The 16,247-nt window shown below is 43.8% G+C and overlaps 1 protein-coding gene across 11 annotated transcripts in view; it reads left to right on the top strand.

Annotated features, from left to right (window-relative positions):
* The window catches only part of PCM1 (pericentriolar material 1), a 108,909-nt gene extending 94,280 nt beyond the window's left edge, over positions 1 to 14,629 (top strand). For all 11 annotated transcript variants that reach the window (XM_083169484.1, XM_083169521.1, XM_083169476.1 and 8 more), the window contains 6 exons: positions 7,223 to 7,377; positions 8,940 to 9,006; positions 10,011 to 10,216; positions 11,971 to 12,060; positions 12,153 to 12,276; positions 14,293 to 14,629. In XM_083169484.1, coding sequence (XP_083025610.1) covers positions 7,223 to 7,377; positions 8,940 to 9,006; positions 10,011 to 10,216; positions 11,971 to 12,060; positions 12,153 to 12,276; positions 14,293 to 14,318 — 668 coding nt within the window. In that variant the 3' untranslated portion in view covers positions 14,319 to 14,629. The remainder of the gene's footprint in view (positions 1 to 7,222; positions 7,378 to 8,939; positions 9,007 to 10,010; positions 10,217 to 11,970; positions 12,061 to 12,152; positions 12,277 to 14,292) is intronic.
* The last annotated feature ends 1,618 nt before the right edge of the window (positions 14,630 to 16,247 follow it).

Raw genomic sequence — 16,247 nt, 5'->3', positions numbered from 1 at the left:
TGTGGGGAATCAATACTATCAACACAATATTTGCTTAAATCGTGATATAATCAAGTGACGTACGTTGTTTGGAGGGCGAAAAAAAAAAAAAAAAACAACCAGAGCGTGGTTCACTCATTAGTTACAATTTTTGTTATAATCTGAGAGATACCACTTCCCCCAGATACCCAAGAATTTGTTGATTGCATTTCTTGATAAAAACATATTCCGTTCGTGCTCCATGGTAACATTCACTAGGTCGCACCAATCTTGTACTCTTGGACCTTGATGGGACATCCAAGACCGAGCTATCACTACCTTAGCGATTGCGCTCAGATTAAGCGCAAGTTTCAGGAGCGATAGGGTCCTAAGGGATGTGGGCCAGACCCCCAAGATAAGCGAAAGCGGTTGAATTATATAGCTGGGGATCCCCAATATAGTTAAGACCCTCCCAACCTCTCGCCAGAATAATTGCACAATACGGCATTCCCATAGTAAGTGCCAGAAGTTACAGCCCTGCGCATTACATTTTGGGCATTTATTACTAATGTTGCGGGAGAATCTCCTGATCCTGTCCGGGGTAAAGTACGTCCGGAATAAAATATTTAGCTGAATTTGCTGGATTCTAGCTGAGTTAGTGGCCTGACCTGGAAATGCAAGGGCTACAGACCAGAGATCTGGCGTCAACTGCGGAATATCTTGGGACCATTTCAGGTACAGTCCCTCGAGGTCATCAGTTTGAGTGTTACTCAACAGAAATTTATAACACTTGGAAAGAAGTTTCGCCGTGCCCAAACTAATTAAAAATGTTTTAATTGGAGTGTCTTTAATACCAAAGACTTTAATCCTATTTTGCTGAGTTAAGGCACTCCTAAGTTGTAGGTACCTATAAAATAACTGTTTTGGTAACCTGAATTCAGCCTGAAGTTGGGAAAAGGGTTTAATAATGTTGTTCGAAAAAAACTGCTTAACCTGGGTTATACCAGATTGTTCCCATGATGAAGCCCCTAACTGATTTTTAGATCTTACTAGGTGAGGAAGGGAGAATATGTATGTGTCTGGATCTAAGTCCTCGTATTTCATCCGCTTACAAACCCATGACCATATGGCCCTGGCTTGCTTAAGCAGGGGAGGACCAGCATTACATTTATGAGGAGCAAGAAGGGCCTGCAACGGAGACTGAACTGATGTCACCTTATGGATAAAATTAATGAGTTCAACCGAGCTCAGATCCTCCCTTACCCAGCTCACCAGGTGTGTCAATTGTGCGGCATAGTAATATAACTTAAAGTTGGGCATAGCAACCCCCCCACTATTACGATCCCTGGTAAGTGCCGTCATTTTAATTCTAGGAGATTTATTTCTCCAGACAAAGGAAGATGATACGGAGTTTATTTTAGCAAATAACGCATCACGGATAAGAGTAGGGGATTGTAGCAGGATATAAAGCAGTTTAGGGAGGAGCGACATCTTAACCAAATTAACCCGTCCGATTACAGTCAGAGGTAGTCTTTGCCAATTTTTACACTTCTTTTTCAGGTCTACGATAACAGGACCTAGATTATCAGGGATAAAATCTATGGATTTTTTAGACACGACTATACCCAAGTATTTAAACCTGTCCACTACCGGTAAACCTAGGATTCTTCCCTGGTCACCTAACCCACTGTCCGTGGTAATAAGTAAATGTGACTTATTATAATTAATAGTTAAGCCAGAAAATTGTCCAAATTCCCTTAGGCTATCGATGACACTTGGGAGAAGAGTCTTATAGTCCTCCATGCCAATCAATAAATCGTCAGCATATAATGAAATAATATTCTGACCGTGACCAGACCCACCCAGGATCGACCTAAGCTTACAGGCAATAGGTTCGACTGCCACCGCAAACAAAAGCGGAGACAGTGGACAGCCCTGTCTAGTGCCCCGGAGCAGAGGAAAGGGTTCAGAGACATAGCCATTCACAAGGATCCTGGCAAGAGGAGACTTATATAGCAGAAATACCCTATCAATAAATTTGGGGCCGAAGCCGAAAGCCGTCATCACCAGTCGGAGGTATAACCATTCGATCGTGTCAAATGCTTTATTAGCATCAAATGATGCAATCGCCACTTCCCTGGTCTCAACTTCGGCCAGTTGAAGGTATGTAAAAAGCCTACGAATATTAATTGAGGTAGACCTGCCACACATAAAACCGGTTTGATCCGGGTGGATGATTTTACTAATGACCCTATTCAGTCGATTCGAAAGGATTTTTGCATAAATCTTCGCATCGACTGTAATAAGGGAGATAGGCCGGTAAGAGTCCACCTGATCCGGGTCCTTACCCGTCTTAGGAATAACCGAGATGACGGCTTCCGTCATCGAGCTCGGGAGTTGTCCAGCAGTCTCCATCTCCTGAAATAAATTTAAGAGTCTAGGGGCAACAATTGACACTGTTTGCTTATAAAACTCGCTCGGATATCCGTCTATCCCGGGAGCTTTGTTCGAAGGAAGACCCTTAATAACTTCCTCAACTTCTTGGATAGAAAGAGGGGCATCCAACAAGTCTCTATCAGCCGATGGAAGCTTTGGAAGGTCGATATTGCTCAAATATTTGGCAATGTCATCTGAACCCTGGTCCAAATTAGATAAATATACCCTACTGAAGTGAGACCTAAAGGTCTCGGCAATTTCCCCTGACTTAGTGCATAACACCCCATTGTCCGAGTAGATCCTCGCAATTGTTTTAGAGGATTTGTCGACATTGGAGAGGTATGCCAGATATCTACCGGTTCTGTCGATGTTATAGTAAAATTTATGTGATTGCTCCACTAATCGCTGATTAACAGCGATCTGGAGATGCTCAACCCATTGTTTCTTGGCCTCCAACCACTCTATTTTAGCTAATTCGGTTTTCTCGGTGATAAACTTCTGTTCACTTTTACATAATTTATCCTCCAGTATAACCGCGGTCTCACGAGTTTCTCGTTTGAGTATAGAATTTTTTTTGATCATGTTACCTCTCAGGACCGCCTTAAACGTATCCCATACGGTAAGCGGGCTTGCAGTACCTGAGTTAACTCTAAAAAATTCATCTATCACCTCACTCCCAATCTCCGTATTGCTAAACTGGGGGAGCCAGGAAGGATGGAGTCTCCAATATTTATAGCCCTCCTGGATTTCGGTGGTTACCTGCATAACCACCGGAGAGTGATCTGAGATCCCACGGGACTTATACTCGATGTTAGATATATTTTGAAGTAAGTTCCTAGAGGTAAGGATCAGATCAATACGAGAAAAAGAATTATGCGCCAGGGAATAATATGAGTATTGTTTTGTATTAGGGTGTCGCTCTCTCCATACATCGCTCCACCCAACGACTTCAATAAATTCAGCTAGTCTGCTGTGCCCAGATGGTATATCACCCCGGTTATTCCATCTATCAATATTCGGCAGCATTACAGAATTGAAATCCCCCAGACAGATTATATAACTATCCGGTCGGGCAGACACAAAATCTATCGCCATCCTAAGCACCTCAAAAGAAAAAGGGGGTGGGATATATACGGCCAATATACAGTAACGGGCGGCATTTATCTTGCCGTCCAAGAACACAAACCGCCCCTTGTTGTCAATTTTACATTCTATAAGATCAAAAACAATATTCTTTCTAATGAGAATCGAGACCCCCCTAGAGGAGGAGGAGGAAAATACCGAATGATAGGAGGAACCGATCCAGGGTCGAGACAGTGCCCGGATTCTATCACCAAACAGATGCGTCTCTTGGAGACAGATAATATCAGCCTCGAGGGCCTTGCACTGTTTCAAAACCAAGGATCTCTTCACCCTATCATTTAAACCACGCACGTTCCAGGTCAAAATACAAACCATACCTTCTTAAAGAAACAATGCATTATTGCTCCCCAGAACCATTTCCTAGGGTACCAGGGCCTAGGGTGTAGAGGTCGCATAACCCAGTTTTTAACCACCGGACATAATTGCATGCAATTAAGACATGGACAAAGACATACAACAATTAACATAAACCCACAGACCACCCCCCACCCTGTATGACCTATTCCCAGCGGCATACCTATATCTCTCCCCCCCCCCCCACTACCCGACCTAAACCAATCGAGACCACTCGAGGGGCTTTTACTGTTGGTCACACACCCCTACGGCCGGCCCAGCCCCCCCTTTGGCGCCACGCTAGCACATCAACATAAAACAATCTCACCCCAGATCCCCCCAACCCCCCCTTAGAGAAACAAATTATGCCTATAATACAAATATAAGCCAGTATTTTAAACATTTTAAACATTGAATAACAAACATGAATTCCCAGGAAAAAAAAAAAAAAAGAAGAGATCATGGAGAACCACTGTTACATAACATAGGCACTGTCTCTGGGCCTACAGACTTCAGTTTGATAATTGTCTGGTAGACGGGTAATACTTATCCAACCAGCCAGCTGCATCGGAAGGAGAAAAGAAAAACATAGTCTCGTTTTGATGGACAATCCTTAATTTAGAGGGATAAAGCATTGAATAGGTAATATTCAACTCTCTCAATCTTGCTTTAATCCCTTTAAAGCCCGCTCGTTCTTTTTGTACTGCATATGGAAGATCCGGAAAAAGGGAGATTTTCTTCCCGTTATGCATTAGGCCACCTGATGATCTCGCCAACCGAAGGATGTCATCACGATCTTTAAAGTGTAGCACCTTGGCGATAAGAGTCCGCGCGGGGGCACCAGGTATTAGAGGTCTAGATGGAATTCTGTGGGCCCTTTCGATTGAGAAAAATGGGGAGAGGGCCTCTTTCCCCAAAGTTTGCCTCAGCCACTCTTCAATAAATTTCTCAGGGGAGTTGGCCTCAACCTTCTCATCAAACCCAACAAAACGAATATTGTTGCGGCGCAGCCGCCCTTCCATATCCGACATTTTGTCTTGCATTGCCGCGAATTTACCCGTGAGGGATTTAATCTGGCCCTGTATTGGGCGCAGTGAGTCCTCCACATTAGAAATTCGAACCTCAGCCTCAGAGACCCTGTCGCGGAGTTTCTGCGCATCATCGCGCAACAAAGTGATATCAGATTGAACCTTGTTGAGTTGCTCAGAGAGCCGAGATTCACTGGAGTTAATCGCTTCAAGTAATTGCTGGAGAGTCACCTCCGGCTGTACTTGAGGGGTGCTCCCGCCCGTTACCGGGGTAGACTGAAGGGTAGTTTCACGGGAGTCACTCAAATTTTTGGGCTGGGTACGTGCAAACTTTTCAAGTTTGGAGGCTGCTGCACTCTGACTTGTTTTCCCCATTCTGGCTGCCGTATGAAAATGGACTCAAACTGTGAGCTACCAACACCGCTAACGAAGTGATATACCAAACAGAGTGGTGTTGCTCAGCACTGATGGAAGGGTTATAATCGGGGATGAAGGTTGAGGCCAGTAAAGTGCAGTCACATGAGCAAGTGTCGTATCCAATCTGATGCGGTGGACCGCTGCGTTCTTCACCACACACACATACTCCCGTCTATTGAGGTGTAGAGAATAAATGGTTTAACGGCAAGGGAAATCCTCCTAATGTAAGTATTGAGCCACGAATAATGGTGTAATAATTATTAACAGTCTTCTATTTAAATTAGCAGCAGACCGCCTTGACTGAGCCCGCAAAGGGAAGTACCCAATCACAAAAAAAAAAAAACAACCAGACAAAAAAAGAAAAAAGGAAGGAATTCGTATGTGATTAATGTCTTGGCTACCCTGACTCAGATGGCAAGCACCAGTAGAAGAATCTTAAATAGTCAAATAAGTCCCGTATGTGTATGTGGGCTTACCCAGTCCAGGGGGGTGCAGCTGGGTAAACTGTATCCGTTAGGAGACAAAACGGATGGCTCTCTCCGCTCTCAAGTCCTTACAGTGAGGTAGGTGTCTGTTATGTTCCAGGCCCACCCAGACGTTCAGTGGGCCTTCAGCCAGCTCTTACACATAGGTCACCGGCGTCGGTGTCTCAAAAAGGTTAATTGAGCAAAGGGAGCCAGCGTGTCCGCCAAACAGGGTATAATATCTGGTGTTGCGCTCCCCTCAGCTCTGGTTCTCCATGTAGCGATGAAACGCCAAGCCTCCCCCGCCGATGTGCAGGAGTAAGCCGCAGCCGGCACCCGCACGGTCAGTCTCGAGGCGGAAGCGGTCACCAGAGCTCGTGATGCGCCTTCCGCCGGCTCACAGCACGACGCAGCCGGAGACGCCGGGGCACCAGGACGCAACCCCCGAGCACTCCACGAGAACAACGGCGACGGACCGACTCAGGAAGCCCAGTCAGGAGGCAGCCAAAGGGTAATATGGACCGCATCAATAAGGGATATTCTAAAGGGGAATCAGGAGCATCAGGTCTAGCGTGGAGCCATCAGGGGAGCTCAGCCACCTCCTCTACGTACGCGCCGTCGTGACCCCGCCCCTCTACTAGTATACTTAATTTGGTTTATCTGGTTGCCATAAGCTTACTGGTCCACTGGCCTATTCCCCTCTCTTCACGGATACATACATAGGTTTATGTTTTTTTAATGGTACCGTAAGGGGAGGATCCTATTAGCTGTTTCAGGGAATATAGGGTTTATGCTAGGCTGTTAAGCGCCATGCCTGATTTTTTTTTTTTTTTTTTTAAAGGGCAAAATGCACCCTGCTTAAATAGCCTGTCTGTGCTGTCCCCACCTCCGTGTGCATGTCCTTCACATTACCCAGCCAGGCAGGACCCCATCAGTTACTGCGGCTGCCTGTCATGCCCCTGTTGGTGACATTGATTGGTCCGTCCTGCCCCTATTGGTGATGTTGGCAGCATTGTCCTGCCCACATCATGCTGCCCTTATATTTCTGTGCCCTGCCCAGCAGTGATCCTAGCAGGATCACTAGAATTGCTTCAGGTTTCCCGTCTGGAGTTATTCAATAAAAAGAGCCTTTGCTTTGAACAGTAACACCCGGGCTAAAGTATGCTACCGCATTCCATCATTTATTTCCCCATGTGTTTAACCCCAGAGAATGGCTATTATCATGGATTATTTTTGCAGCTCCTAAAACTACAATGAAGAGTTTCTATCTCTGGATTAACATGGGGGATATTTCTCACTAATTGTATACAGATAAAGTTGTTCTTTAAAAAAAAAAAAAAATTAATTTAAAAATATCATGTTTTAATATGCCAGGCTGTTCTGCGACTGTGCATGTTAATGAGTAATAGGTAAAAGTATTTTCTTATATTATTATTGTGGCAGGTTTATCAAAGGCAGAAACACAGGCATTAACTAACTACGGAAGTGGTGAAGATGAGAACGAGGAGGAGAATGAAGAGTTTGAGACTGGGCCTGTGGATGTGCAGACCTCATTGGAAGCCAGCACTGAGACTGCTGATGGCAGTGAGAAGGACCAGGTAAGTTCTATGATACATCCTATAAAATAATCTTCCAGTATATGTCTTCATTTTCTTCTTCAGGATTAATCTTTGGGTTGTGTGCTGCGCCAGAGGACCAGGCACCAATCAATAAAGCTTTTAGGATTCCCATGATGCTTGGCTCTTCTCCCCTATAACCCTGCCTCCATGCTCAGAGGATCAGTGTTTTTGGTGATGCCAGGAGGAAGCTGGTGCACTGTTTTTTCTGTGGGATAGTTTTGAGGCAATCTCAAGCTTTGTTTTACATTATGTAAGTCCCCGTGACTTCAGCGCTGCAGCTCTAACACTCGGTCCGGCACCGAGACTCCCGCATGGCCTCAGCCAAGAAGGGAGCTTGCAGCAGAGTCGGTGCCCTGCATCTAGCATTGTGCAGGCTCCGGAGCCTCAGACAGCGTGACCGGCACAGCGGGGACATGTAAGCGGTCCCTTTGGAGAGTAATGCTGTCTGGCCCTGCTGCGCTGGAATGGACACTGCTCACCAAGGCAGGCACTTCACTAGAGCACCAGGGTGTTTGAGTACAGAGTCAGGTTATTGTTACCCACTATAACAGGGCTATCTGTACAAATGGGGGAAGTCCAGCATAGGGGAGATGGTGCCGGCCTGTAGCTCCTCCCCATCCTCAGATGCTGAGGATGAGATGAATCTCTCTGTAGCAGGTTCTGAGGGGGCAGAAGTAGATATTTTCACAGTAGTTGATAATAGTGCGTCTGTACCTATAGCAAAAAAAGACTTAAGAGGTTGGTCTCATGGTGTCCACTCCAGGATAGTAACATAGGAAACACCTCCTCCAGTTGACTCGCATGTTACACGACTGGTAAAGCCTTCCGTCTTACCAGTTACTACGGGTTGTCTTTAAAGGAACCGACTGATAGACGTATGGAAACCTGTCTTAAGTCTATTTTTGCGCTCGCAGGGGCTATTGATAGACCAACAGTGGCAGCATCTTGGGCTGCTAAGGCAATTGAGCACTGACTTAGTCATCGAGGATGATGAGCCAGAGGATTGCAAAATGTGCATTATTCACACTAAACTTGCAAGATTGTATATTAGTGATGTGCTGTCTGATGCGGGTATTTTAGACACAAAAACTTCAAATACTTTGATATTGGCGCAACGCATTGTTTGGTTGCATTCGTGTAAGGCTGATTTAGATTCCTAAAGGACCTTAGAAACGTTGCCTTTCACGAGAAGCTTAATAAAGTTGTTGCTTCTCTGCCAGCAGCCAAGATGGCCTGTTTACCCTCTGCTCCCACCCAGCGGGCTAAAAGTACAACCTTTTGGTCCTTTCGACCCCAAGGGAAAGCAAAGGGACCGAGTTTCCCAAGTTACTCCATTACTGATAAATCCGCTAAGCCCAAGCCTAAACCAGCATGGCCACCAAACAGGAGCCAAGCATCCTGGGATACCTTAAAACTTTACTGTTTGGTGCTGGTCCTCTGTTTCCACCTACAACCCCAAAGTTAACCCTGCAGATCCTATGAACCTCAAAGAAATAGAGTTAACAAAGATAAGTCTTACCATAACTCTCATTTTCTTTCAGATTTTAAAAAATACTCTAAAGGACGCAGAATGTAATAAAACAGCAGTGGCAACGGAACAAGAAGCAGGTAATTCCAATCTAATTTCCTTTATTTGAAATACATTTGCTAAATTCCCACCGAGTAAACTTTTTGTGGAGGACCAACTGTGTCATATTCCCCCTACGACAGAGAGCTGAGAAGTTAAGCGTGATAAGAGGACGGTCACTATGAATACTGATCCCTGTTAGATACAGTTACTTGTCCCATAGCATCAGCGCCAACTGTTTTGGGCATTGGAAGGAATTTGGTTAATGTTAAGAGAAAATAACCATTGGTTGCCTGATTAAGGACCTATTTATTCATAAAATCAGGATATATGAGCCAAATACTTGCAAACCATGCATTACCACACATGTTAAGAGGTGTTAAGATTAGTTTTTTAATTGTGTTAAAAATGATATCCCCGGCTTACTGACATGGTTAATAAGGATACAATAAAGTAAATGTTAAATAAAAACTGGATAAGTGGTGGAAGTTACGTTCTTACAGATGTTAAAGTTTCTAGTACCAAATGCAGTTCTAAGTGGGCTTGCTCCAATTTTGTATATGAATATACCACCTTTACCTGCAGTGCTATCCGGACTGATCATAGACTGACTCATGATACAGTCATATGGTCGACAGTCAAAAGGTCAACCGGGTTTAATAGTCGACACACAATAGGTCGACAGGGTCACAAGGTCAACATGCATTTTATTTTAAACTAAATATTCAGCCGACATATGCCAACAGGCAGTATTTCATGCCCTACCATCCACTAGTGCGTGGTGGGAGAATAAAATAGTGTGGCAAACCCAAAGCATGGCGATCGCAGCGGTACACTTAGACACCCTAAAAACCATTAAAAACTCATGTTGACCTTTTGACCATGTCGACCATATAACAATGTCGACCATTAGTGGTCGACCATATGACAGCCTATGATCCATACCATAACCACCTGCAGTGTAGTAGACATTTGCACTGCCCTTGCTAATAAGTAACTGATTAGATTATTTGTGCCTGATCGGTATGTTGCTATCCCACCCCAGGAGAAGTACTGACAGCAGCAGAAGATGAGCAGAGGAGCCTACTCGCCAACCCCTCATCAGACAATATGGCTGCTCAGCTGCTTCTGAATAAAGAAAGCGATATCTCTGCTTCAGTGGATGTTCATACCAAACCAGCTTTAATGTCAGCAGAGAGCTCTGGACCTGGCAGTCCAGCCTCTGATTCCCCTGTGTTAGTTAATGATTATGTAAGTAAATACTACAGCTTATTAAAAAAAAAAGTAAACAGTGATAGCAGTATGTCTTTTTATATTCTTTAAGTGTTAAAATAATTCTGTTTGTGTATCAGTCATATAGGCCAGTGGTTTCCAAACTTGGTCCTCAAGGTGCCTTAACAGTTCAGGTTTTACGTATATTCATGGCTGGCTACAATGCTTAAGTTAAATTGACTGAGGTACTTATTAAGTCACCTGTGCCCGAGCATAGATATCCTTAAATCCTGTCTCGTTAGGGTGCCTTTAGGACTAGGTTTGGGAACCTCAGGTATAAGCTTTCCCACTTCAGCTTGTCCTTTTAAACAAATTTCATTAAACAGGAATGTGTCATCAGGAATGTGTCAGTCAGTTCTGTGCTTTCCATAAGCACCAACTTACAGGGATTAAACATATTGGCTGGTTAGTTGGGAGTGAAACCAAAACAGAGAAATGCAGCAGCTTTGCTCCTACACAGAGTATGATGCATTTTTATTTGTTATTTGCATGCAGGGTGAATACTGTCTGCTTTTGCTTGTAGTCCAGAAATGCTGGAGAGCTTAATCTTTATACTGCAATGTTGATCTTTATCTGTGACAAACCCAACCCAAACATAAGTCTTTGCACATTTTACATTTCCCCTTGTCCTTATTGTGCTTTGCTCTAAATTCTGAATCTGCCTCACTGTGCGCAATGGAGATAACTCTAGAATGTTAACACTTTGTAGGGATGGTTATAGTGTGTATCCCCTGAGTCTGAGAGCCCTTTCTATTGTATCTTCATCTGCCCAGGTCCATTATCTCTCCGGTTTATTAGCCTGGCAGATCATAACTTCTAGAGCTGCCTACTTTTTATGGGTGAACACTGTCCACCCATAAACAGAGTTCTAATATGAAGGAATGGTGGTGAGATCAGTCATTCCCAAACGTGGTCCTCAAGGCACAAAAACTGTCCAGGTTTAATGGGGCAGATGTATTAAGCTTGGCAAAGAGATAAACTGGATAAAGAACCAGTCAATCAACTTCCAACTGTTATATTTCAAACACAGGTGATTGGCTGGTGGGTTATCTCCTTCCACTTTATCTCCAGTTTATCTCTTTGACTGGCTTAATACATCTGCCCCAGTATATCCATTCTTGTGCACAGATGGTATAACATCAGAACTGACTGAGAAAGTATCCTTAAAACCTGGACTGTAGAGGTACATTTAAGAATCCTCTGCCTTGGTGAGTTAGTGCTGTTGGGCACTTGGGGGGGATGTATGAAGTCGTGATAAAAATAGTAATGTGTGCCATGGAAATTAAACCTTTTAAAGCAGTGGTGTCAAACTCATGGCCCTCCAGCTGTTGTGGAACTACAAGTCCCAGCATGCCCTGCCACAGTTTTAGCAATTCATTATATAAAATCTGTCAGGGCATGCTGGGACGTGTAGTTCCACAATAGCTGGAGGGCCATGAGAATCCACTGTTTTAAAGTAACTAAAATCAATTGCATTCTATAAAATTATACGTAACCATTGGTTACCATGATTGGCAAAGCCCCCAGGAACCAAGACTAAAAAAGTCACTTATACTTCCTAACCTAGTGACTTAGGTTATAAATGTGAGACTGCAGATAGGAAAATTGCAGTCGTTCAGTATATAACATTTTAACAAGATCACGAGAGATGCACGACAACTAGCATCCTTCTTCTGTGTACGTAACCAATGTTCTATTGACATGTCCCTGATATGTGCCCTCTTGTGATACAGGAAAGCGGTTCTGGAAACTTAAGTCAGAGATCAGATGAAGATGACTTTGTAAAAGTTGAAGATCTGCCTCTTACACTTACTATACCCAAGGTATTTACTTCATTTATGTCCAGTCATGGAGGAAATGTAATGAAGATCACTTACAGTATGAGTTACCATCTCTCTCTGTTACTTGTCCCTAGGCAGATCTAATGGCCGAGATGGAGAAAGAGGAACTGAGAAATAACTTGTGTGATGAAATTCTGAATGGACAAGTGAATGGTGCCGTTGTGCTGGCAGGAGATGACTTGTCACTGAAAGAGCCTGGTGAGTTCTCTAGACTTTCTCATGTCAGGTTCTTACTCTTCCCATCTCAGCCTCTCTTAGGATGCCCCTATAGCCGATATTATTTTTGTTCCATTGATGCACTCATTTGGTGAACACATATTTCACACAATATTATAGGATATGCTGGATAATATCTATTCAAATGTATTAAACTGGTTGATTTGGACGAGTTTTCCTGTGGTGATTTGCTACAGCAGACCCGATAAGTCAGTCAACATTTCAGGTGCTTAGTGGTTAAATTTTCATTGTAACTAAAACTTTTACTTTCCCTACTAGAGCGATGAGCATCCTGCTCAAAGCACATGGAGTGACTTGGTAGAACCTACAAAATACTGTAACCATTTCATATGCAGATACAGCTGCAGTCACACTAAAAAAAGGCATGCTGCATATCATTTTAATGTAATAAAATCACATAAGACGTTCTGTGCTACTGAACCATGGCATAACTAGAAGGGCTGTTTAATGCACAAGGGGGCTAGAGTTAAGTGGACACATCTGTAGGGATTCAGTATGAGATCCCGGCGTTCAAAATCCCGACGCCAGAATCCCGACTGCCGAAATCCCGACAAGGGAGGGGGGGCGTGGATCACCCCCCCTTGCGGGCTCGCTGCGCTCGCCACTCAGCGGGCCCGGTGCCTCACTACGCTCAGCACGCTAATTTATTCTCCCTCCAGGGGTGTCGTGCCCTCCCACGGAGGGAGAAATTGTTGGGATTCCGGCGTCGGGATCCCGACCACCGGGATTTTAACTGCATCCCATCTGTAGGATACAAATAGAGCTTTTATATCCTCCCGCTGCCACAAGCTGCAGGCCCACTCCATGCACTACAAATTGCTCACGCATTGTGTATTTGGTAGTGCTGATCATCTTTGCGTGTGAGTTTTTTTCTGTTACAATGCATCTTATTCACAAAATGGTGCAAAAATGATTCACCAGCAGCTTCTGCTGATTAAAATATGTAGCAGATGCAGCAGTGTCCCTGCTTCGGTGAATGGGAAACGACACCTGCAGCTGTCAATATGAATCGCTGCAGGTGTTTGGGGAGCACCTCTGACTGTTCATACATTGCCTCCGGCTATTGGTGTGCTACAGGATAGATAGCAGGACCGATAATGACAGGATCGCAGATCGCCCCGGTCACTTAAGTTACTACGCCTTCATACACAGTGAGAAGCTGTATCGGCGCACATAACAACACTGATAGCGCGTTTTCCTCATAATGCCGCTTCGTACATCAACCCCTCATGTATCTGAAGACAATGGACAACACCCTTTTTTATTAAGCAGTCAGTTAATGGGGAGTTTTAGCAAACCTTTTTGAGAGAAAAATGTAGAAGTTGTCCATAGCAACCACCTTCTACTTGTCGTTTTTATATCCTGTGGTTAGATGTATTAAGCCATAACAAGAGATAAGGTGGATTGTGATAAATAGCTCCTAACTGCTATGTTACAGGCTGTTTTTCAGAAATTACACTATATACCACAGCCCCGCACTCTCACCCTAGATGAGTCGTCTGCTGGGGTGCCGTTTTAGGAGTACTGTAATAGTACTTTTTAAGAGCAGTGCTCCAAGTGTAATACCAAATAAATCCCCAGAGGGAAATAAACAGCACTCACCAGTCTCAGTTACAGCAGTTCAAACAGAGGAAGTCCAATTTAATGGTTCACAAGAATTCTGGGAATCTATATGTAATATATATATATATACAGTAGTGTTCATTCTAGAACTCGCCATCTTTGAAAACTGATGCAGTTCCACTTACCTGCCTGGGGTGTTGAGGTCTGCTGTAGTGCTTCTAGCACAGTGTGGTCTGTATATCAGCACTGATATGCAAACCAGGCCTGTGCTAGAAACACCACAACAGACAGCGACACCCCAGGCCAGGGAACAGAACTGCATGGGTTTTCAAATATGGCAGGTGCTAGAATAAACACTGTGCAGTATGTACACACATTTATTTATTTTTTCATTTGTGCTTTGTTTTATTACAGAACCTTTTGGATCTCATTCTCCATGAAACTAAACTACTGCAAACACACAACTGACCCATTCAAAAGCTGAAGCAAACCTGCACTATACCTTTTGAATTTTAAAATGTTATACAAGGTTTATTAAAATGTTCTTTAGGACACAACCATTTAGACTCTGTTAAATATAATAAAAAAAAATATGCCTATGGCAATTCTGTTCATGTACGAAACCTACATTGTTCCAAGAGTTTAAGCACTGTTCTCTTTTCCTATCCTAATCTTTCTTTGTATGATTTTTTTTTTTGTAAATTCAGAATTGTTAGATTGAAGTTCTAAATAAAGTTGGGCTTGTCTCTAATTTGTAGAGGTTTTTTTTTTCTGTCGCTAATGTTAAGTAGGCATTACATTTTCCTTATAGCAGACCTGGCCAAAAGGTAGATCCTGATCTACCAGTAGATCTTGGGGCATCCGCTGGTAGATCACGGCCACATTAACAAAATACACATGAACTTGAACATCTGACGTTTCAGAACGCCAGCTCCCGGTAGTGCCCCTGATGTCATGACGTCACCGAAGTGTTGTGAAGAGCCCTCTGCAGCTGCTATATATTAGTCTGGCCCCACACCCACAGACTGTAATGCTGGGCTTACCACTCTGTACCAGCACAGAGGCTCCTCACAGCACCAAGTACATCCTGAGTGACTCCTGGATGTAGTGTGTGGGGTGTAATTGTCTTATATGGGTGGTGCAGTGGCTGCAGGCTGCTGCTGCTGCTGGAGTTCAGCCGCCGCCTGCTCCTCCGTTAATATGATACGCTACCCAAGTGGTTCCGTGTCCTGGTTATCAGTTGCTGGCTGACTAATAGATCCTATAACAGAAGAAAATGGCTGTGCGCTGTCAGACCACAGTGTAACAAATTATGAGCAATCACAAATATTCTGTTCAGGCAGCAGTCAGATGCGGGTACTTGGACCACATATAGAAAGCACACAAAGAGAGAAAAAGACAGACCTGCGCTAAAATAGAAATCAAATGTAATCCAAAAATAAAGGTATCAAAGCAAATAAAATACTAAATAAAATCTATCAATATGAAACCAATTTCATTTGAAGGTCACTATGGCCAGTATTAGTAATACTATTAGTAATCCAATCACATATAGCATCTACCATTCTTATATATGTGATTATATAACTAATAGTAGAGAAACTTGTATGCTGCATGGGTGTATATTGTGTGTAGGTATTTTAGCAATTGTCCGTGTTGATCGCCCCTGCGAATGTGGGGCAGAGAATCGGCTGGCCTGCAAGGCGTGAGACTTTTACCAAGCGAATGATTTTAAGCTCAATCAGTCCTAGTGCTCTCACAGTGGAGCAAACCCATCGACCAGCACATGTAGTCACCGCCCCAGTTACCACCCAGTTGTGCCCAGTTTTGTGGCCGCGCCAATCCATACGCCCACATTACGACTACTCTGCACGAGTTTGTTCGCTAGCGTATTTCTACTCGTAAGGTCGCGAGTGTACACGGTTGCCCAAACCTACACATGCGCCTTGCGAATGGTACGCATGCGCAGTGGGCTAAGGTACACTCTGCAAATGAATTGGTGTCCGAGCGTATGTATGCGTGTAAGAGCGGTCAGCAAAACAAAATCTATTGTGGGAAGCATAGGTCCTGTGAGCCTGGTTCAGAGGTGGATGCTATGTATGTATGTATGTATGTTTGTTTGTGTATGTATGTATGTGCAGTTGTTGATTTTTATATATTCATATCTGCAGAAATATACAGTTACCATCTCTACTGGCAGCAATGCCATGTGCAACTGTGCCCGCCATCGTACAGTTAGATTTACGGGTCTGCAGTAAGGGGTTTCCGGTACTTTCATGCATGCCGAAAATAGCAAAACAAAATATCAGTATATAGGCCACCTCCGAATCAGGCCCATTGACAATGGTAAATCTCTGCTAAATATGTGA

This window comes from Crinia signifera, chromosome 1 (assembly GCF_055691185.1).
Source record: "Crinia signifera chromosome 1, ASM5569118v1, whole genome shotgun sequence".
NCBI lineage: Eukaryota > Metazoa > Chordata > Amphibia > Anura > Myobatrachidae > Crinia > Crinia signifera.
The sequence above is the reverse complement of the archived record's forward strand: the minus strand, read 5'-3'. Positions and strand labels throughout refer to the sequence as shown.